Source organism: Podarcis muralis, chromosome 13, assembly GCF_964188315.1.
Source record: "Podarcis muralis chromosome 13, rPodMur119.hap1.1, whole genome shotgun sequence".
Lineage (NCBI taxonomy): Eukaryota > Metazoa > Chordata > Lepidosauria > Squamata > Lacertidae > Podarcis > Podarcis muralis.
Window position 1 is genome coordinate 56298694 of NC_135667.1, and position 23432 is coordinate 56322125.

General features: G+C 44.6%; 2 protein-coding genes across 5 annotated transcripts in view; both read left to right on the top strand.

Moving 5' to 3' along the window:
* PTPN3 (protein tyrosine phosphatase non-receptor type 3) overlaps positions 1 to 23432 on the top strand; it is a 104408-nt gene that overhangs the window by 18113 nt on the left and 62863 nt on the right. The window contains exon 1 of one of the 4 annotated variants that reach the window (XM_028701710.2): positions 21388 to 21564. The exons of 2 other annotated variants lie outside the window; for them this stretch is intronic. The gene's annotated coding sequence lies outside the window, so the exon portion shown is untranslated. One more of the 4 variants, XM_028701709.2, reaches the window with a different exon arrangement.
* On the top strand, positions 2222 to 3250 carry LOC144325211 (uncharacterized). Its single transcript, XM_077917795.1, has one exon. The coding sequence runs from the start codon at positions 2222 to 2224 to the stop codon at positions 3248 to 3250; it is 1029 nt and encodes a 342-aa protein (XP_077773921.1).

Sequence of the window (23432 nt, forward strand, 5' to 3'; positions counted from 1 at the left end):
ATCCCTGCGGCGGGGTGCGCTCCTGTCGTTCGGTCCCAGCGCCTGCCAACCTAGCAGTTCGAAAGCACCCCCGGGTGCAAGTAGATAAATAGGGACCGCTTACTAGCAGGAAGGTAAACGGTGTGTCCGTGTGCGGCTCTGGCTTGCCAGAGTAGCGATGTCACGCTGGCCACGTGACCCGGAAGTGTCTGCGGACAGCACTGGCTCCTGGCCTATAGAGTGAGATGAGCGCACAACCCTAGAGTCTGGCAAGACTGGCCCGTACGGGCAGGGGTACCTTTACCTTTACCTTACTTTAAATTTCAGCTTCCTTTTTACTAATCTCAACATTTTGGAGATGCTTTATCTTTTGAAGTTCAATGTGTTGAACTTCCTTGGTTTGGATGTTGAATTTGATAGCATTGTGGTTTCTCTTTCAAACTGGTTCAATTTTCCATGTCTAGCTTCCCCCAGCTGCTACCAGTTGGGGGGGGGGGCTCGTTTAAAAAACCTCAATGGGATATTGTGGGGGGACCCCAAGGGCCCCCAAAATGTGATAATGTGGTCCTGAGTGTGACTGTTAAAAAGGAACTTATAGTAGCCTATCACTTTAAGAAACTGCTGAGAAGACTTCCGGTTCCGGTCGCGGTCGGAGAGGGAGCGCGGAAAGCTACGCTAAGAGCTTTCCGAGTAACTTGGAGATTCAGGGGGTGTCGCAAGGGCACTGCGCCCCCCAAAGAAAAGCGGAAACCCAGGGGGGGAGCCCCTGGGGGAAGGATTCCCGGCAGCGCGGGAGCGGCGACTCATTGCTGTGGCCCCCTGTATGGGGAGGAAGCACAGGGAGGAGCCGCGGGCGCAAATAGGGAGAACTCCGTCTCCGAGCTACGATGCCTCAAGCTCCCACCGAGTAAGGCGACGAACCTCCAAAAGTTTTAAAAACGGAATCCCCATCGTCGCTGGTTCTGAACAACGTCAAAGACTTCTAAAGATGGGTGAGTCCGGGCTGTTATAGATTTCGTGTATGGACCCCACCCGAAGGAGAGCGAAAATGGCGCAGGCTGTGAAATCGTCGGTAGTCAGGAAGGGGGGCAGCCCATAATAGCCCTTTACACTTCACAACAGCCGTGCTGTGCACGCACGAAACGATGAGAGTCTTCTTTTCTGGATAAGTGAAGTGGAACTTGCACACATAGACTGGATTAAAACTAATTTTATACGCAGAACGTTTTGAATGACTTAGAACTGATTGCCTGAGTTCGTGATTTGCTTAGTTGGATTGGCTTACGATCCACTCTGGGACTGCTGTTTGTTCTTTTATTTTCCTTTTTTGAGGATTCCCAACTGCACGTTATTAAGTATACGCAGCAATAAACGCTGCAGAGGATTTGATTTGAGACTTCTATTTGGCGAACTACTTGCTCTGGTGGATTGGACGGCTCAGACTGGCCATTGTATAGTGTGTATTGTGTACTGATTTGTGATCTGTGTACTGATTACCCCCTCTTCTTCCGCCCCCCCCCACAGACCATTTGAAATGTGCTTCTTCTTTCTACTGTTTTTATAGTGACGCTCACTCTCCCCTCTCTGTCTTTCTTACCTAACTTGTAAACCCCATATTGCCAAGCTCCCCGTTCCCCCCCCCTTTATTAATAGAACCCATCGATCTCCCGAATAAGTGTATAGGTAGATAGATAATTAGATGAGATTTGGATACTTTGGATATTTTGTTATTGGTTATTTAATGCCTTATTAAGCCCCTAATTGGGGAGAAAGAAAGGGAATAAGACCGAAAAAAAATTGAGATCTCCCTGAAGGACTGAGAGAGATCGAGAGAGATTGAAGATCCCCCTGAAGGATTGGGAGAAACTGGAAAATTTTGACGTAGCTGGAAAAAAACCCTCAACGCAGTCGGAATTTTCAATTGGGACAATTACCTTAATTGGAGAGCTGAACTATTCACCCCACCTGGATAAGACTGTGATACACTACAACCACCCTGACCCCCCAACGTCGATCTAATTAAAGGAACTTGTGGTTTAATTGGAAAAGAGAGCAGATACAATAACTCAGATACAAAGGAGGGGGAAGTGGACTGGGGGAGAGTGGTAGTCTGGGATTACTTACTGTGGTTAGAGAAACCTCCCAGAAAGGATTAACGACCTTTAGAGTGAGAATAAACAGATTGTGAGCCCTTAAGGGGAGAGAACTACCTCAAAACCACAGTGGTTTAACCAAGACTAAAATGCAGGGGAAGAACGGGAGGAGGGGAGGAGGGACTCCAGGTGAAAGGAAAGTATCTAGACAGGAAGAAATTAAAGACTTGGATTTTTTGTGGCTAAAAATCAAGGAGGAACTTAAACAGAATGAAAATCATATAGAAAATAAACTAGAGGAACTACAAGAGAGGATAGATAGGAGAATAGAGGATGCAATAGGGGAACTCTCGAATAAAGTTCAAGAGTTAACAGTCAAAACCAAGACATTTGAGGAAACCAACAAAAAAATTCAAAAAGACGTGAGAGAACAGAAAAGGGAGACGGAAAAGGTGAAGGAGGGAATGCGAGAACTGAATAAGACACAGGAACAGATATGGGACAGTATTGCAATGACGGAAATGCGACAAAGGCAAATGCAATTAAAATTTAGAGGCATAGAGGAGGAAATGAATGAGAACATTAGGGAGAGAATAATTAAGGAATTAGCCAAGTGGTTAGAGATGAAGGAGGAGGAGGTCGCATACACGATAGACAACGCCTATAGAATTAAAATAAGAACATACCAGAACAGGACTAAGAAACCCCTCGGGGATTGCTTAGTAGTGTTTAACTCAATAGGAATGAGGAACTTGATACTTAAAACGAGTTACCACAAAAAATTAATAATAGGCGTTAGACCAATAATTGTCCTTAAAGAGATCCCAGTTAGACTATTACGCAAGAGGGAGGGATATAGATACATAACAGGGGTTTTGAGAAGGAACAACATTCAATTTAGGTGGGAATTCCCCGAAGGAATTGCCTTCTTTTTTAAGGACAAGAAGTTCAAACTGACCAACCCATTAGAGGTAGAAAAGTTCCTGAGAAGATACGAGAGAGAGCTTGGCAAAAAGGAGGATAGAGTAAAAGACAGAAGAGACATAGGAGGCGAGAGAGCTGAAGAGGGGGGAGGAACGGGGCTGCGAAGGGGGGAGGGAGAGGGAGATGGAGGGGTGGAGGAGGAGGAAGGTGAGGTGGAGGAGGAGAACACGGAAGAGGAAGAAGCAAGGAATTGAAAGTTAGAAATAAACTTGATATTTAATTTCAGTAATGTCTTTAACTTTTCTAACGTGGAATGTTAATGGTCTAAATGAAAAATCAAAAAGGAATAAAATAGAGAAAGTTTTGAGAAATAAAAAATGTGACGTGGTTTGCTGCCAAGAGACGCATGTAGCGAAAAAACATAAACATATATTGGTTAATAAAAAATTAGGAACGGAATTTATAAATTCAGAGGTGAATAAAAAGAGAGGGTTGGTAATCTATGTGAAAGAGAAATTGGAACCCAAATTAATCTACAAAGATGAGGAAGGGAGGATCCTGGGAGTCCAAATCACACACCAAGGGGAAAGAATTAACGTAGTAACAGTTTACGCCCCCAACACAAACAAAACAGAGTTTTTCAGGAAATTGGAAAAAGTGCTATTAGAATTGGAAAATCATAATCTAATTGTGTTAGGTGACCTGAATGGAGTTCCGGAACCCGAGATAGATAGAAGTGAAAAAAGAAGGAAAGGGAATCAGGGGAAACTCCCCAAAACCTTTGATGACCTCCAAGAAAATTTAGATCTGATTGACATCTGGAGGTTTAAAAACCCCACAGAAAAGCAGTTTACATTTTTTTCAGGAGTTCATCAAAGCTGGGGGAGAATAGACCAGATTTGGGCCTCCAGAGAGCTTTCGACAAGGTCGCTGAAATGTGAAATAGAGCCCAGAACACTCTCGGACCACAACCCAATCTATCTAGAAATAAAATGTAAGCTATCAGGACCTTATAGATGGAGAATGAATGATTACTTGTTGGAACAAGAGGAGACCATCGCTAAGGCAAAGAATATCTTGAAAGAGTATTTTGACCAAAACCTGAACAAAGAAACTAAAATTGATGTGGTCTGGGATGCAAGTAAAGCAGTACTCAGAGGTTTCCTGATACAACAGAATAAATACAGGAAAAACTTAAGAGAGGCAAAGAAAGATGAAATAGTTAAACAATTAAAAGAGATAGAGACAAAATTAACAAAAAACCCGGGAGATGAGAAGACCAAACAACTGGGTAAATTATTACAAACTCAATATTCATCATTGCTAAATCAGGAAATAGAATGGGGAATAAGAATGATGAAACAAAATACTTTGAGTCTGCGAACAAAACAGGTAAGCTACTAGCATGGCAATTGAGAAAAAGGAAAAAGCAAAGAGTAATTAATAAAATTAAATCGGAAGATCAAATAACAGAAGACCCTAATGAGATAAAAGAAAAATTCCTCCAATACTACGAAACTCTGTATAAAAAGAGGGAAGAGGAAGATATAAGTGAGATTGGAAGATATTTAGAAAGGAGTGGAGGGGAACAACTAACAGAAGAAGAAAAGGCACTTCTAAACGAATCAATAACGGTGGAAGAAGTTAGGGATGCAATTAAGAAAATGAAACCGGGGAAGGCCCCAGGCCCAGACGGCCTGTCTCAAAAATACTACAAAACTTTAGAGGAACACCTGGCCCCGGTACTGTGTAATGTAATAAATAACATCTTACAAGGGGGGGAAATACCTGATTCTTGGAGAGAGGCTTACATCACGGTAATACCGAAAGCAGACTCAGATATACTTGAGATAAAAAATTATAGACCAATATCGTTGCTTAATAATGACTACAAGATTTTTGCGGGAATAATGGCATGTAGATTAAAGAAATATCTGAATAGAGCGATCCATAAAGACCAAGCCGGATTCCTGCCAGGCAGACAGATAAAAGACAACGTAAGGCATATAGTCAATATAATTGAATACTTGGAATTCAGGAACGATATCCCCGCTGCCCTAATCTTCATAGACGCCGAGAAGGCTTTTGATAACGTATCCTGGCACTTCCTTATAAAATGTATGGAGAACGCAGGAATAAGAGGACCTTTTCTGGAAGGCATAAGGTCGATCTACTCAACTCAAAGAGCGAAATTAATAGTCAACAGTAATCTGACAAACTCATTCATGATCACCAAAGGCACAAGACAAGGGTGCCCTTTATCACCCTTGTTATTCATTATGGTCTTGGAAGTTATGCTAAACAAAATAAGAGGAACGCCGGAAATAAGAGGGATCAAAATAGGTACAAAAGAATATAAGGTAAAAGCTTACGCCGACGACCTAGTAGTTTCAATAGAAGACCCCATAAAAGGGATAAATACAGTTATTGAGGTAATGGAGGCGTTCGGTAGGCTATCCGGGTTCAAACTAAATAAAACCAAAACAAAGGTCCTGATAAAAAATCTAGATGAACAATTAAAAAACAAAATAGAGCTGGAATCCGGGATAAAAGTATCGAAAAAGGTTAAATATCTGGGTATTTGGATTACCCCAAAAAGCATAAACCTGGTGGAGGACAACTACAATAAGACCTGGAGAGAATGTAAAAGGGATCTAGACAGTTGGAGTAGACTACAACTCTCATGGGAAGGGAGAATGGCTGCCATCAAAATGAATATTTTGCCGAAAATGATATTCCTATTCCAAAATATCCCAGTAATTAGAGGAACAACTATGTTTAAAGATTGGCAGAGGACCTTGTCCAGATTTATCTGGCAAGGCAAAAGGGCCAGAATTAAATATAAGCTGCTCACCGACAGAAGAGAGAGAGGAGGTTTCGCAGTACCGAACCTGCAACTATACTATGAGGCTTCATGCCTCTGCTGGATCAAGGAATGGATAGTTTTAGATAATACCGACCTATTGGATTTAGAGGGATTCGATGCCAGGTTCGGGTGGCATGCGTACTTATGGCAGGAGAAAGGGAGAGTCCATAAAGGTTTTTCTAACCATATCATAAGAGGAGCACTGCTGGAGGTGTGGAATAGATGTAAAAACTTAGTAGAAAAGGACACCCCATGGTGGCTGTCACCTATTGACATTCTAGTAATTAAAAAATTAAATATGGAAGGCAAAAGGTGGACTTACGCTGATCTCCTGAAAAGAACAGACAAAGGCTGGGAAGTCAGACCTTATGAGGAATTAAAGGATAAACTAACGGGGTGGATGCAATACCACCAAATTAATGCCGTTTGGAGGGAACATAAAAAAGTCGGAATGAGTAAGAATAAATCCAAGTTCCAGCTAGAAATAATAGAGGGAAAATCTAAACTGCTAACTAAAATGTATAACCAACTATTAGATTGGGATACAATGGATGAGGAAATCAAAGAAGTTATGGTTAAGTGGGCCATAGACCTAGGACACCCCATAGAATATGAAAGGTGGACAAAACTCTGGAATAAAGATATGAAATTTTCAGCCTGCGTCAGACTTCCGGAAAATATGGAAAAGATGATGTACCGGTGGTACATCACACCAACAAAATTAGCTAAAATGTATAAAACCGGGGAGAAGACTTGCTGGAAATGCAAGAGGAAGGAGGGAGACTTCTTTCATATGTGGTGGTCCTGCGAAGAAGTTAAAAGGTTCTGGGGGTTGGTTTACGATGAGTTAAAAAAGATCCTAAAGTATAACTTTCCCAAAAAGCCCGAGGCATTCCTCTTAGGAATGGTGGGGGAAGAAATCAAAAAAGACGACCAAACTCTCTTTCAATATGCAACAGTATCCGCAAGGATACTGTTAGCACAGAATTGGAGAACAGCTAACGTTCCAACGATTAGTGAATGGCAAACCAAACTAATTGAATATATGGACACAGCAATGATGACACAGAAGATCAGGCAACAGAAGAATACCAAATTTATTAATGATTGGAATAAATTTCTCTCATACATGGAACTGATCTTGGGAAATGACAAAATCACAGTAGGTATAATAAAAAAATCGCGAGGTGAGAACAATGATTAGATAAAGACACTGCTGAATGTAGTATTGAGTTACCGCTCGCTCGAGGTGGTGGGAAGTCAATAATGTTATAGATTTGTACAATCTTTGAATGTATAGTCAGTAAGGAACCCAACTTTGTTTTTGTATATTCTGTTTTCTTTTAGGTTTTTCGTGTTTTCTTTTCTTCTATGGATGATGTATATATGTTTTTAACCGCTGGAATATAATAAAGGTGATTTTAAAATTAAAAAAAAAAAAAAGAAACTGCTGAGAATGCCTTTTCCTTTCTAAGCAGCCGCCCCTCATGGGACAGAGAGAAGCTAAAACTCTTATCGCAAGAACACAAGCAGCTATACGCTCAGGTTCACAGCACTCAGTACAAAGCTCAATAGCTCTTGCAACAAAATGTGTCTGTGCGAAGGCCACGCAGACACCGTGGATGTTGGCTGTATCAGAATTAAAGCTATGTCAGCGATACAACCGATCTGTAGGCAAGTTTGCTTATGCTAGAAGCGCAGGCACACTAAAATGAAATGTATCTAAACAAACTTCAGCAGCACCAGCTTGTTTTGCTTCTTTGGATGAGGTATCAGAAGGGTTTCTGTGAATGTGATTGGAGGAAATTGTAATGCTTTGTGTGAGAAACCTATAAAGAACGCGTTTGGAAGGGGTTCAGCCTTTGTGGAGCGATTCTGCTGAAACACTTTATTGCAGTAAATAAACTTTTGTACCCTTTCTTCAACCTTACTCATGAGTAGTTAATGGTACAAGTGAGAATAGCAGATTTGTCCTGCTTCAGTATGACCCAGCTTGCTGGGATCTACCAGATTCCAGTCAGCAGAAATTTCACAGGGCAATTTAAGTAAATTGAGTCCCCTGGGAGTGGTACATTTTGTCAGAGAGGAGAGTGGGATGAAGGGTTAAGGTACGGATGTGGGCAGTTGCAGCCTCTCTGGGAAAGCAAGAGTCTGGTTCCCTATAATATCTGCCTGAATGTGCACTCTAGTTTTGAAATTTGTAGTAGCTTTTAACTAGTTTTAAATTGAACTAAATAGTGAATTTTCAACTAGGAATAAGGCCTACACTTGCACTTTTCTTTAAATGGTGCACTTAGTGAAAACCAAGGGCTCACCCACACTTCCTTTTGTGCTGCGTTTCCATACCCTCCAACATTCCTCAGGTGAAAATAGAGACATTTCTCATTCTCCCCAACTGACCCTCCTTGACCCCCCCCCATTTTTGACACCCCCCAAGCATTTCCTATCAGTAGAAGGGTGAATGCCATCACCACTTCACCAATGGGACACAGCAAACACACACATCCTCCACACTCCTGAGAAAACTCTTTAATCACATTTTTTCTCCCTTTGGTACATTTACAGAAATAAAATCACAAAGCAGTAAGTAAATTTTAGAAAGGAGCTAGATTAGACATGAACGCACAAAGCATTTTTTTAAAAAGTCAATATTCCTTGCACTCCGCTCTGCCCTGCTCCCCCTTCCTTCCTGCTGCAATGATATCCTGCCTAATGGTTAGAGCATGGAGCAGGCAAGAGGTTCTTTTGGATCCCAGCGGAGTGGGACTTAGCAGACTGTTAGGTAGAGAAGAAAGTAGTTTATCGATGGACAAATGTTAGCAGTAAGGCAGAATGATACTACAAAATAGGATCTAATCACTAGTATGAAATATAAAGCTCTACAATAAGCAAAGACTACAATAAGTGAAGACTTAACACTAAGTAACATGTAATCAGCAGAATAACTGTTATAAGCAAAGATAAGCAAAGTAGTTAGAAATTGCGGAACGAAACTCAGTAGTTTGCCCCTTCGGCTTCTAATGAACAGCTGGCTGACTCAGCTCTCTGATAAGGCTTGACACATCCCACTGCTGCTGGGGATCTCTGAAGCGGCAAGCCAGCAATCCTACAAGATGGTTTCCTAATCAGGTCCAGAGTACTGGCACCTTCTTTGTTATGGTTCCAATATGAGATCCCATCACTCCGCACCAAACACACTCATTTTATGCTCTTTTATTTATTTATTTTAAAATAATTTTTATTAACCGACCAATCAAATCAAATCAAATCACATCACATAAATTCCGAATTACAAAGCCGAATTTTAAATTTTTGTTGGGGGGACCCATATTTCAAGTTCCGAAGGGGGATTCCGATCATCTTCTTGCTGCTGCGTTAATATCCACAAATCTGTCCAAATAATGTTCATAATTCTATCCAGTCTTATCTTATCTTGCTGTTTCCACATCTCATCTTGTTCGTATATTTTTCTTTTTTCCCTTTATGATCTCTTCTGATAATCTCCTTAAGCAGGTAAGCACCAATTATAATCCTGTGTGAATTTTCCGTTCGTCCAATCCTCATATCAAGATGGTTTCCATATATCATCGCTTTCATAAATAACATCACTCTTTCCATCATTAATCTCGCAAATCTGTCGCTCTAAAGCCCCCCTGAGGAGGCTCACCCACAATATAAAAACAACTCTATTCCTCCTCCCAGGCTTAAGTCTTCCAACAGAACTTGCCAAAATGGCAACGGTATTTTTTACTGCGTCATTCCAAAGCTCTTATACTTTCCACGATCTTCTTAAAACATGCTTTGGTTAGAAAATTATCTCCACACAGTCTTAAATCCACGGCTTAAGTCATTTAAACGACATTTCTGACTTGTGACTTGTGGGGGGGGGGGGATTCTTGGTTAATCACATAGAGAAAAGAAAGGAAAGTTTTCCCCCCTCCCCCATCCAGTCCTTGCCAAACGTACCGAGCCTTGATGTGTCTTCTCATGATTTATTCTTTTTCCTCCGACCCGTCTTGTTTATCAGAGATCTCTTCAGTTAGCAGTCTTTACTCCCCCTTCTTCCTTGAAATATGTGCATTCGCTTCCTCCTAATTGTTTGAAGTTGCTGCAGCTAGGGGCGCGGATCAGAGACAGCGTCCAGGAGCGCCGAGATCCACAGGAGGGCTTTCTGCCTAGTGCCCCCACCCCCACAAATTTGGGGGTGGTATAGGGCACAGCAGGCAAGGGCAGTCCCCCCCCCCACAGGCTTGGGGGGTAGGGAGGCTGTTTACTCCCATCACAGCCTCTTAATTACCTTGTGTGGGTCGGAGAGATGTTATTGTCAGCCATCTTCCAATGCGCCCCTAGTGCCCCCCCCATTTTATACTCTTTTAAGGCTGTAGCCAATGCCTAGATCAGCAGGTGTTCTCATGATATAATTCCATTCCATCCTTTGATATGGTCTGGGAGTGGGTGCACGTGTGGGCTTTTTCTCTGTGGTTGGCACAGAGGAAGGTTGAGAGAGAGTTCATGATGTCATCTGTCCTTCAGGCTGAGCCAAGTACAGTTCCCTTTCTGGCCACCCTGCTCTTTTCCAGTCGACTTCCTTTCTTATCAGGCCAGCTGGCTAGACCTCTGGCTGGTGCCAAGTTAGATATATACCGAAGCTGGTGCCACGTTCTCATTATACAGCTAGATATGCAAGGATTTAAAGCCACAATTACTTCAAGATCAGGAGACACCACTTACTGGTATTGCTCAGGTGATACAGAGCCCTGCCCTTTGCCAGCCCCTCAGAGCCAGCGGCTGCAGCCTCCCTTCCTCACCCACTCTCCAGCAGCCCCTACCAGCTGCGCAAGGGAGGAGGCTGGCAGCAGCGGCCATGTAGAGGCTATGGAAAGACAAAGGGATGCTCCTTTGCTGCCGCCACTCTGGACACGCCCTGGCTCATCATCCTTCCTGAGCTCGGCGGCAGCAGCAATGGCAGAGGAAACAGGGACATTCTGGGATCAAATCAGAATTCCGGGACTGTCCCTGGAAAATTGGGGCACTTGAAGGGGATGTGTTTCTAGGCAGAGGTCTGTGTCCAAGTGTTTTTCCCCTTCCACTTTCCCCAGGAAAACCTACATTTTACCACTGAATGGCAACCAGGACCTTTGCCTAGAGTGTGGCACAAAAGGAAGTGTGGATGAGTCCCAAGTCTATAACTTTTGATTAGCTGATCTTATTTTTACCAACTAGGTCTATACTGTGGAAATATACATTAGTTTTTACCTCTTCTTAAAAATGGATTTAATCAAGGATTTTGCCTGTGCTTTGCTGCTGCAGTTGAACAGGAAATTTAAGTTTCTACAAGATTATTGTTCCCTAGGATGCACAGATTTATGCTCCTAGGATTTAGCTCCTGGCACACAATGCTTTGCAGTGCCTTTGTTTTAGTTTCAGCGGATGCATTAATTAATAAATATGTATCGCTGACCTTCTCTTTGTAAGCTGTATAACTTGTTCTGTACTTTGATGCTCTGTGGGGTCATGGCACTTTGTCAGTTGGGGTTACTCTTGTGCTCCTTAGCAAACTTGCAGCAGATTTATGCTCAGTCAAAATCACACAGAGAGCCTGCAGGAGGCTCCCTGCTATAGATTTTTGCTCTGTACAAGTGGGAAGCCGGAAGGATCCATACAACCCCCATGAGGTGGGATTAAAGGCATGGCCCTTCTAGGCAAACAGTGGCTGAATAGTATATTGCCATGTTGGAAATTTCAGCTGACCTTTCTCATTTTGTGTATGTGATGTTGCCAAGAAAAGCCAGAAGCAGAGGCTTAAAACTCTGGTGACCACAGGGAATGCTCTTGTGCACAACTAATACAATTAATTCAACCTCTATGGGAAGGGAAGCAGCTTTCTTCATGAAATTGTTAGACTGAATCATTACTGGGGCTCTTAAATTATACCATAGGAAGCAGAAGTGTGACCATAAATATTCATGAAAGCATCCTGTATCCTTGAATTTCAGAAAAACTGTAGCAACATGCTTTGCAATGCATATTAATTGCAAAAAGAAACCCATTGACAACCAGTCGTGTCTGTACAATTACAAAAACAAAATCTCGGTAGAAATAACCACTGAAGACAGATATTTTTTGGATTCCAGTGTCATACATTTTAATGCAGAACTATGATCTGAAATATGTTTGCGCTCTTTCATGGCTTCTGTTCATTTCAGTAGGGCTCTCAAAGGAAAACCTCCCAATTGCACCCCTCATTAATTGGAGTGAGGATGCCAAGGCCAATTTAGTCCCATAATCAGGCCTGAACCTAGATTGAAATGGGTCAAGATAATCTGTGTCATCCATGAGTCCTTCAAATTGTTCTGCCACAACTTTCCTGGTCAACTTCCCTAAAAGGAGGGTATTTTCAACCAAGTGGCAGTTGTCATAAACCAGTGGGTCCAGGCCGGGCTTCTCCAGGAGTGGATGGATCACCACTTCTTTCACGACAACTTGGACCACTCCCTCCCACAGTGTCAGAGACTGGGCAGATGAAGAGGAGTGGTAGAGACCACCTCCCCTGGAGCCTTCCAGAGAGGAGGAAGGGGCAGATAGTATAGATCAACAGGACTGGCTTGACACAGGGCACACCCTAGAGAAGGCATCCTTCGGCCCCCCAGATGTTCTGGACTACAATTCTCATCATCCCTGACCACTGGTCCTGTTAGCTAGGGATCATGGGAGTTGTAGGCTAAAACACCCCACAGGTTGGGGATGCCTGCCCTAGAGGAAGAACAAGAGGGAAGAAATTGGGAAATAATGGGAGATGAGGATCCAGGTAGCATTGAGCAGGCAGAGCCCGAGCAGCAGCTGACTGACACGCTGTCACTGGAGAGACTCCCAGAACCCATTGCCTCCCTCCAAACCAGGCGTTTACTGAGAATAGCAGAGCAGAGGGCTTGAAGGCAGGTGGCCCTTAACAGCAACCGTAGGAGAGGGGAGGAATCTGATGAAGAGGGAAGTTCGGAGGGGGAGGGGCGAGATACTGAAAGGTGCTTGCTGTGCCTTGCCTTGGGCATCTGGAATAATAGTAAAAAGGACTAAAAAGCCTGTGTTTTCTCTGTCTCTCTGCTTTCCTGGGCAATCAGCCAAGAGCCGCAAACAGCACCTTGACACACAGTGATGCTGTGACCAAACCCTGGATCACACCCCTTGGCAAGCTTAATAAGCCTAGAGGGTCAAGCATCAGGGGTCAAGGAGATCATTTGGTGCTTGTGTCCATGACAGCTTTTATTTTAATTTTTTACCAATTATTTTTATTGATTTTCCAATTTTGACCTAATTATAAAAATACCAATTAATTCCAAATTAATTCAATTTTGTTCAAGCAGCTTCCCATATGCTATTCTTGATGCATCCATTATGTTCTAATATTACTGCATTTCATATTCTCATTTACTTCTAGTTACATTCCATTTTACAAAAGAATCACTTAATCAACAGCTGCACTCTTAATGATTTCTATTCGTGTTATTATTTAACCTTACATAAAACTTCAACTGAGGAGCAATAACTCTCTTTCTTTTCAGTCTGCTTGTGTCCCGTCTAATAAATCTAGTTGTTGATCTAATTGGCCTTATATCCCTGTGCCCCCCCCCCCCCGCCCCCGGGCTGCCTTCTTCTCTCACTGTTCTGGCTGGGTTGTAGGCCTGGGTCAGGGTGGAGCTGTAATCCCAAGGCTAACTCCTCCTTCCTGGGCTCAGCTCCATCCCATAATACTCAGGCAATTCCAGACAAACAACCATCCTCTCTTTTCTGCTGGTCAGCTGAATCAACAATTTCCAGAGATTCACCTTTTTCCTCCATCTGGAAAGGGAGGGGGAGGGAGGGGTATTTCTCTGCAAACACAATTTCAGGCACCAATTTCAGGCTCTTTAAGATTCAACCAAGCCACCTTCCATAATCTCTTTCTTTCTTTTTTGGGGGGTGGGTTAAGCTCAAGTTTCCCAGCAACATCCATCAAAACAAGGCTCCCCCTTTCACACCCTTCAAACCACACACAGCTTTAAATCTTCTTTTAAATCTCAAAAGTGACACAGTACGTCAAACCATCTTCACTTGTATATATTTAAATTTGTGTTTGGAGAGGGTTGCCAAATCATAGGAACTTTCATAAAAAATAGCAGAGGGCTTCCCACTCCTACACCCACCTCCAACACAGAATAAAATCTTCTCCCAATTTCAAACCTCAGTTCCATGGGAAGCTCAAGTGCACAGTCCAGAGTTTTAGTGTTCACATCTACTCCAATGATAAGCAGTGCCCCTTGACTTAATGCCAATTAAAACCCAATTATTAGGAGAACCTCTGCTTCCGATGGTGATCTGGGAGGGTTCTGTCTGCCCCTGTGTTGAACTGGACAGGAGGGGGGGTCAGCCTATACAGCTGCTGTACCCCAGGAGGTTTCCAGGGAATGCTTTAACCCCTTCCATTCCCTTTTCCTCTGTCTGTGCCTCTCTCCTCCGCCATCGGGCAGACTGGAACCGGAAACCCATGTCCATGACAGCTTTTAGACATACCATGTGTATCCATGGGGGTGGGGGTAGGACAGGAGAGAGGGCCTGGGGTGGCAAAGCTTAAGTTCTTTTATTTAGTGTACCACTTAACTGCTCTCTTCTCCATCAGCTTGGGAGCTTTTTCTGAGGCTTGCGGGGTATGATAGCATCCTTTGTCATTTGAGCATCTTTATCAAGATGCTAACAGATTTGCCTGCCTTTGATCAGTTGTGCTTCAACAGTCCTCTGATTCTTAAATCCTTCCCAGCCCAGAGAGATGTTAACCAAAGGATCTCACAATAGTCATCTCCTTGAAGGAGCAAGGAAGCACAGGAGAATCAGATGCACCACAAGAGCATCTTGGATGGGATGGCTTTCAAAGAGGGCGAAACAATTGTATGGAGGAGAGGCCTGTCAAAGGCAACTAGCCAGGATGGCTGTGCTCAGCCTCTCCTCTTGGAGGGAGCAATGATTCTGAAAAGCACTTGCTGGAAGCCACAGACTCCCCAAACGTGTTTCACAAGGACCCCTTCCTTCCCTCTGCCCCAGTACCTGAGGGTTGTCACGTCTCTCCAGGGATTTGGCCATAACAAAGTATATGCTGGGGAAAGGATCCCTCCTTGCAAAGAAAACAGAGCAAGCAGCAAGCAGCTGGCTCTCAGCCATGCTAGCACCAGTCTGGCGCATGAGGGTGGGGACACGGGAAGGAAGCATTCCTATAGTATAGGGCACTCACTTGGCATTTCCACCTACCTGAACTCTGAGCCTTTCCCCCCTTGTTCTGGCCTGCCTCTCTCCTAAGGAAGATGCAAGCTCTTGCTGGAAGCCACTGGTGGGGAAGAGTCTTTCTATGATTCCCAAATATTTCAGAAGCATCTTTTTGTTCCTTTAGCTGCTTGATATAATCATACCATGGAAGGGATCCCAAGGGTCATCTAATCAAACTCCCGGCAATGCAAGGATCCTGCCCACAGCCCCAACTCCAGCCTTCTGGGTACCATTTTAATTCTGCATGGTGTGGAGAAAGGGGAGAGAGAAATGTGCTGCTGACACTCTCATAACACTGATGCGAGATCCACACCATGCAGCCCTTTCAATAACTAAAGTCTAAAGGGCTGTCACATGGAGGATGGAGCAAGCTTGTTTTCTACTGCTCCAGAGGCCCTTAGGGCCTGAAGCAGTGACTCTCCTTCCTTGGAGGTTTTTGAGCAGCGCTTGGATGGCCATTGGCCCTGAATCATCTAGTTGAGATTCTTTCATTGCAGGGGGTTGGACTAGATGATCCTCAGGGTCCCTTCCAAAACATGACTTCCCCAAAATGATTCGTGCCATTGTGGCTTCCCTCTCACAGACCTACAATCCCCAGATCCCCTAACACTTCAATTCCAAGGATCATTTGGGGGAAGAATTCTGGTTTTTAGAAAAGGGATGGAGAACCAAGAATGGGAAGCTCAAGTGCTTCTAACAGTATGGGAGCAGAATGTATAAAATATTGAATGGAATAGGGTTACAGTCATACCTCAGGTTGAAGTTCCTTCAGGGTGAGCGTTTTCAGGTTGCGCTCCACGGCACTGCGTTACTTCCGGGTTTCGCCGCTTGCGCACACACTCAAAATGACATCACACGCATGTGCAGAAGTGGCGAATCGTGACCCGCGCACGCACAGACGCGGGTTGCGTTCGCTTCAGGATGCGGACGGGGCTCTGGAACGGATCCCGTTCGCATCCAGAGGTACCACTGTATTAAGGTAATTGTATCAGAATTATTATGGGAATGTTAAGGAGGGAGGGAGGGGGAAAGAGAGATTGTGGAATTCTGGTGGTGAGTGATGATTGGATGAGGATTTGAAAGGGAGTTTGAATACGAGGCAGTTGAGAATCAGTTGAGAGCAGTGGCTTCTGGAGGGGGGTGGTTGGGCAATTAACTATTCAGTTTAGGATCAGTAGTCTAGTCATCATTTGTGCAATAAAGCAGCATATAAGATAAAGAGAATTTGAGGCCATAAGCTCAGGTACACACGTCACCCTACAATCATTTGGTGAATCATCCATACAGTCTCCTTTAGTGAGGGTGCAGTACCTAGGATCTGGACCAAACATTGATATTTTTTGCTCTTTTCTAGTTTCATAGGTTTATGTTCTGGTTCTAATTTCTAATGATGTAATAGGGGTGGGGGCTCTTTAAATACTGGGGGCTTTTCTTCTTTAAAATAATTTCCCCTCATTTTCAAAAGCACATGCATTGTCTCTCTCTTCAGGTTCTTCGGTTACATTTGTTGTGAGACATTGGTGTTCTATGCAGCATAGGGTTGGGAAGAAAAGAGGGGACCACAGGCCTCAAAATGTTTAGGGCCCTCTGGTTATAGCAGGAGTGGAGAACCTGTGACCCTCCATATATTTTTGAACTGAACCCCAACTCCCATCATCTCCAGCCAACATGGTCAGTGGTCCAGGATGGTGGCAACAACTAGAAGATCACCACTGCTGGGTTATAGTGAGGAATCTTGTTCCACAGGCTCACTCTCTCCCTGTTACCTTCTGTGTGAGAGCTGCCCTGTTCCATGCTTCCCCACAGCAGTTGGCATTCTTCAGCTTCAGGGACATTTCCTGTACCAAGGATTCACTATTGGTTTTCTGAAATGCAAGATAGGTAGGAAATAGTCTGAGCATGCACAAAGTAGCTTTCCTGCACCATTGCACAACCACCTGCAGTTCTTGCACATATGAAATTGGGGAGCAGGGCTTCTAGGTCAGAAAGGTGTGGCAGCTTCCAAAAGACACTTCTAATTTTACCCATTAAGCTGTTGTGGCACCTATCAATCTTAGCAGCGTGAGATGGAACAGGGTAGCAATATACATGGCAAATCTTATTCTAAGACTCAAATATAGAAATGCATTCTTGTGCCTTGGTACACATTTTGGAAACACGTCAATCTGAAAATCAATTGGTCTAATTCAGTTGCTGCTTTTCTGATCCCGACTCCTGATCTAATTATTTATTTATCTTTCTCTGTAGATATTTTATAACTGGAGAGATGCCACTAGGGCATAACCGCTGTACACTAAATGAGAACACACCATAAGGCTAGGATATTCCAGGAAGAGCCACTTAAATGAACGGAGCACAGATTTTATTCTTTACATTAATTGTGACCTTCAAATTAAAATGGCTCTGTTCACCCCCCCTTCCCCTTTTAAAAAGCATCATGACAAATTGCTTGCTTTGAGTGCAGTGCACAGATTGCACAACTGGTGGGGTCCACTGTTTTCCCCCATGCATATATAGCTTTCCAACATTTTGCAGATAAAAGCATTCTTGTAACATCCCTTTTCTCACACAAAATATCACTGCTTGAGTGCTGCTCTCCCCCCCCCCCCCGAACACTTGCCAAAGGCACTTCATCTCCTGTGTGCTACGTTCATATACTTTGCAGTAGAGGGTCTGGCATACAGAAGCCAAGAGGACGTCGTTCTATGAGCTAAACAATATTAGGGGAAAACATTATGACCTTATGTAGGTCACACAAGCCTGCCGAAGGTACTAAGATGGTCAGCTGAGGCCTTACTTTGAGTATCCCAGGTTGGCTGGGTGGCTACCAGGGAAAAGTCTTTTCTGTCATCATGCCCTGACTTTGGAACACCCTCCCCAAACATGTTTACCTGGAAACCACTTCTTTTAATACACTTTAGGTACAAGTTGCTTTGCTGCTCAAGGTCTTAATGGAATATCATAATACTGCTTATAATCTAGATGCTGCTCCACTGATTTCAGTTGTTCTTAATTGCTTTGCATATTTTTCTTGCATTGATTTAATCTCTTGGAAGTTGCCTTGCACACTTCTTCTTCTTCTTAATATATAAAAGTATTTTTATATATTGCCAGTTCATACAATATAATCCAGTGACATACAACACTGTATACAATAAAATATAAAAGACCATAAAAACAGTAAAAAATGATCCTTAAAATGAGTGGCTGCTCCATTTTTAACAGTTACATGTGCCTATGTACATAAAAAGGGTCTTTTAAGAGATGCCTGAAAATAAAAAGTGAGGGTGCTTGCTGACCTTCTGCTGGAAGGGTGTTCCATGGGCAGCACTAAATGTCTGACTTTTGGTGGAAGCCAGTCAGGCCTGTAACATGAAGGACAGCTAGCAATATTCTTGTAGGTGATCTCAGTGTGATCAAACTGAGAGATTAAAGCTCAGGCCATCCCTAAGGTGTCTGGACTCAGGTTGTTCAGCTCTTTATATATGAACACAAGGGCCTTGAATCTAACCCTGTGAAGATATTGTAGCAAAGGTATTAACATGCTGTTGGCATTCTGCACCACACATATCCTCCAATATTTCTCCGATGAAAATAGGGAGAAACGATAATTTTACTATTTATACTCCACACAACTTACTGGGTCGCCCCAGCAACTCTGGGTGGCTTCCAACATATATAAAAACATAGTAAAACATTTAACATTAAAAAAACTTCCCTATACAGGATGGCCTTCAGACAGCTCGGAGGGTCGGATAACTCCACACCCTCCAACATTTCTCCAGTGAAAATAGGGGCATCCTAAGGAAAAGTGGAACGTTCCAGGATCAAATCAGAAACCAGAACGGCTTCTCTAAACCAGGGACGTCCCTGGAAAATAGGGACACTTGGAGGGTCTGGACCCAGGGGCAGCCCCACATGGAAAGCACATCGCAGTAGTCCAGCTGCAAGGTTGCCAATTCATGGGTTGTAGTGGCCAGGTTATGCCTGTCCAGATGAGGCATATCAGGACTTAAAGCTTTTTTTGATCTAAGGTGGCACCTGTCTTTCCTGTGCCACGTGAAGCTTGACAGCTGTTCTGTCAACCGTGATGCAACCGACTTTGAGCTGAGTTGCCTTCTGTGATATCTACAGCCTTATCCCATGCTAGTTTACCAATAAGTAAACTCGAGTCTTGTTTGTGGTCTTCCCAAAGGCATTTAGTCTGCTGCTGTGACAGCAGGGCCTGTGGGCTGATCTAGCAGGGCTGTTCCTAAATTCTCAAGAAAGCCCTATTATAATCAATGGAGCTTGTTCCTGAGCAAATAGTGCATTGGAATAACAGAATCATCGAACTGTAGAGTTGGAAGGAACTTTGAGGGCCATCTAGTCCAACCCCCTGCAATGCAGGAATCTCAGCTAAAGCATCCATGACACCCACCTCTGCTTAAACACCTCCAAGGAAGCAGAGTCCACAACCTCCTGATGGAGCCCATTCCATAGGCTAGGTAGTATGACCACATAATGGAGTAAACTTCTTTGAACTAAGTGGGCTTTAGTTTTATTATTTATTACATTAATTCCACCTTTTCCCTCCAAAGAGCTCAAGGTGGTGTAAATTGTTCCCCCTCCCCTTTTATCTTTACACGACCAACAACTGGCTAAACATCTTTCTGATGGCAAGAGCCATTAGACAGTGGAACGGTCTCCCTCAGAATGTGGAGGACCCTCCTTCACTGGGGGTTTTTAAGCAAGAGTTTGGATAGCCACCTGCCCTTGATACTTCAGTTGAGATTCCTGCCTTGCAGGGGGTTGGACTAGAAAACTCTCAAGGTCCCTTCAAACTCTACAATTCTATGATTAATTAAGTAGGTTAGGGCTGAGAGACTGTGACTGGCCCAAGGCTTCATGGCTGAGCAGGGATTCGAACCCTACTCTCCCAGGTGCTAATCCTATACTCTGATCATTCTACCACACTGGCTCTCAGAGTAAACAGGCATTAGGATTGGGGTTATACTGTAACATGGAAGGTGGGTGAATTGCCAGAAGTGAACCAGATGTCAAGCCACACATGCCCAAAGCTTAGGTTAATGCATGGAGGTACACTTTACCTCACCTCAAAAAGGATATTATGGATTTGGAAAAAGTTCAGAAAAGGAGATAGAGTGACTCCCTGATGAAAAAAAGTTGCAGTGTTTGGGGGTTTTTTTGGTTTGGAGAACAGGCAAGGAAGAGGAAACATGGTTGAAGTTTATATAATTATGCATGGCCTGGAGAAAGTAGATAGACAAAGGTCCCCCCCCCCCCTTTCAATGATCTTTCAATAACATTAGACCTCGTGGGCATCCGATGAAGCAGAATGTGATAAGATTTGGGAGTTGTTCCGTCTGGCCTTTGGCTTGGAATTAATTGATCCCCTCCCCCTTTTTCCTCCTGTGATGGAACTCCTATTTGGGGACTTCCCTGGCTTTTTCTGGCCCACGTAGGACCAGTCTGGACAGGTGGCCTTGGTGAAGATTTGACGTTTTCATCCCCAAAAAGATTCTGATTTGAGTTTCTATTGAAATGAGGCTGCATTTTAATGTTGTATTTTAATCTTGTTTTTAAGTTGTATCTTAATCAATTGTTTTATATCTGGTGTTAGCCGCCCTGAGCCTGATCTTGGCTGGGGAGGGTGGGGTATAAATAAAATTTATTATTATTATTATTACAGTCATACCTTGGGTTAAAGTAGCTTCGGGTTAAATCTTTTCAGGTTGCGTCCTGCGGCGACCTGGAAGTAACGGAACGGGTTACTTCTGGGTTTCGCTGCTCATACATGTGCTCAAAATGGCATGCGCATGCGCAGAAGCGGTGAATCGCGACCCACACACACGGGTTGCGTTCTGCTCAGGATGCGAACGGGGCTCCAGAACGGATCCCGTTTGCATCCAGAGGTACCACTGTATTATAAAAGGGCTTCTCACAGTGCATAAATAAACTATGGAACTCCCTCCCGCAGGAGGCCGTGGTGGAGGCCTTTAAAAGAGGACTAGACCAATTCATGGAGGAGGAGGAGAGGGCTCACAGGAAGAGAGCGTTGCTCTTGTGCTCAGGTTGTGCTTGCAGGTTTCTGACAGGCATCTAGTTGGCCCCTGGGAGAACAGGATGCTGGCCTGGGCGGGGCCTAGTCCTGCAGTGAGGGGGGTGGGGGAAATCCGGCAGCTCCACTGCGCAGGCGCGAAACAGCTCTCAGTCCGTGGACGTCGCTCGCTGCCGTCTCAGCCCCCGGAAGGAGCCGAGAGCCTCCGATGAGAGCCGAGCAGCTCCGGAGGTTTCCCCGACGAAGCGCAGCTCCCTCGGCTCCGCTCGGGGGCCGGCGCCCCGCGGCGATGGGCGGTGCTGGGAGAGGGGCGGTCTAGCGGCGGCGGCGGCCTCCTCCTCCTCGGGCAGGTAGGAGCGCTTCCTGGTGTTGGCGGGCGGCCGGAGCGAGGCCCCCACACCCGCCGGCGGCGGCACCTGCCGACAAGGCTCGGTCGGGGCGGAGGGCGGAGCCGGCAGGTAGGCGCCGCGAGGGGGAGGCGGGCGAGAGGGAGCGCCGCCCTGAGGGGAAGCAGCCGCGGCCCCCGCGCGTGTGAGGGGCGAGTTTCCCTCAGGAGGAGCGGGGAGGAAGAGGCGGCGGCAGCCGAGCGGGACGTGTCGGGGGAAGGTGGCGCCGCCGCCGCCGCCGCCGAGGGGATCGCTTCCTTGTTGGGCCGCCCCGCCGCGGGTGACGCCGCCCTCCTCGCGCCTCCTCCGGGAGAGTGACGGCCGCGAACCGGGGCTGCCCCGCCCCGCCATGTCAGCGGAGGAGGCGGCTTCCCCGCGGGCTCCGTGAGGGGGCTGGAAGGCGGCGGCAGCAGCAGCGCTTCTTTAAAAGGGCGGTCCGTTTATCTATTCCCCGCCTTTTCCCCCTGACAAGGACTCGCCTGGCCGCTTACCCACCACGTCCAAGCAGCTGCTTTTAAATTTTATTGTAGTTGTTATTATATCATTAATTTATACACTGCCATTTACCTGACCACATGTCCTCCCAACCTGTCCAAGTGGGGGTGTGTGTGTGGTGGGAGATGCCTGGAAAAGAGCACCTTTTTTTAGAGCAATTAATTATTATTACATTACAGTACATACTTATTTGTACTCTGTCTTATTCGCTGTCAGGGATTCAGTTGACCACTTCTCTGCTGCGTCCAAGCAGGATGTGTGTGTGTGTGTGTGTGTGTGTGTGTGTGTGTGTGTGGAGGTGGCTGGAAGGGAGCTGCTGCTGTTTTTTAATGACAATTTTATTTTATGAAATTCATGTACCACTTGATTGTAGAAAAAACAACACCCTCAAAGCAGTTCACAACTAAAAGATAAAGCAATACAGTGGACACTCGGGTTGTGAACGTCATCCGTGCGGGAGGCACGTTCGCAACCTGCAGCACCATGTCTGCACACGCGCAGGTTGCGATTTGGAGCTTCTGTGCACGCGCAAAGCGTGATTTAGCGCTTCTGCTTGAGCGCCAAAACCCAGAAGTAACCCATTCCGGTACTTCCGGGTTTGGCGCAGCGCACAACCCAAAAACGCGCAACCTGAAGCATCTGTAACTCCAGGTATGACTGTACAAGGATCGCTAAAGAAAACATTATCTCCATGATTTAATACACACAGGTTAAAACCACTATAGAACAGACTGACTAAAACAAATTAAAACTTAATTAATTAATAAAATTAATATACCTCTTTAAAAACACGAATCAGTTTAAAAATGATAAAATGAAAAAACACTAATCAGTTTAAAAATGATAAAATCATCACTAAAATGTTTTCTTACCTCCATAATTTAAAACATAACAGAATTAAATCTACAAGCTTTCCAAACATCTGGGTAGGCAATAATATATTTATAACCCTGCTCCCCGACCAGGGATTTAGTTCCTCCACTTGTTGACATATCTGCCGGGCCTTGTTTCCACATACTTTTGTGTGAAGCACTATAAAGCAGGGTTGTTGTTTTTCTCCTGAGCTGACACTGTTTGGGTTTTTTTGGTAGGAAGGTACTAAGAGAGGGTCATTTGTATTTGGATTTTGATACAGAAGGATCCCACCCTGTCCTCTACTGCTTTGCTGCATTCTATCTGTATGTCCTCCAGCCCACACTGGCAAAAAAACCCCCTGGAAATGGGTACTTACCTGTGAATTTCTGTTTGAAGAGTGGACTTGGGGGGCCACAACATTCACTCACCCCTTGACACACACAGTCTTACGGAGTGTGGGGATTCATATGCTTTCGTCCTGG

Bases quoted from the DNA above. Each gene is read 5' to 3' on its own strand.
- LOC144325211 (XM_077917795.1), top strand. From the start codon at position 2,222: ATGCAGGGGAAGAACGGGAGGAGGGGAGGAGGGACTCCAGGTGAAAGG.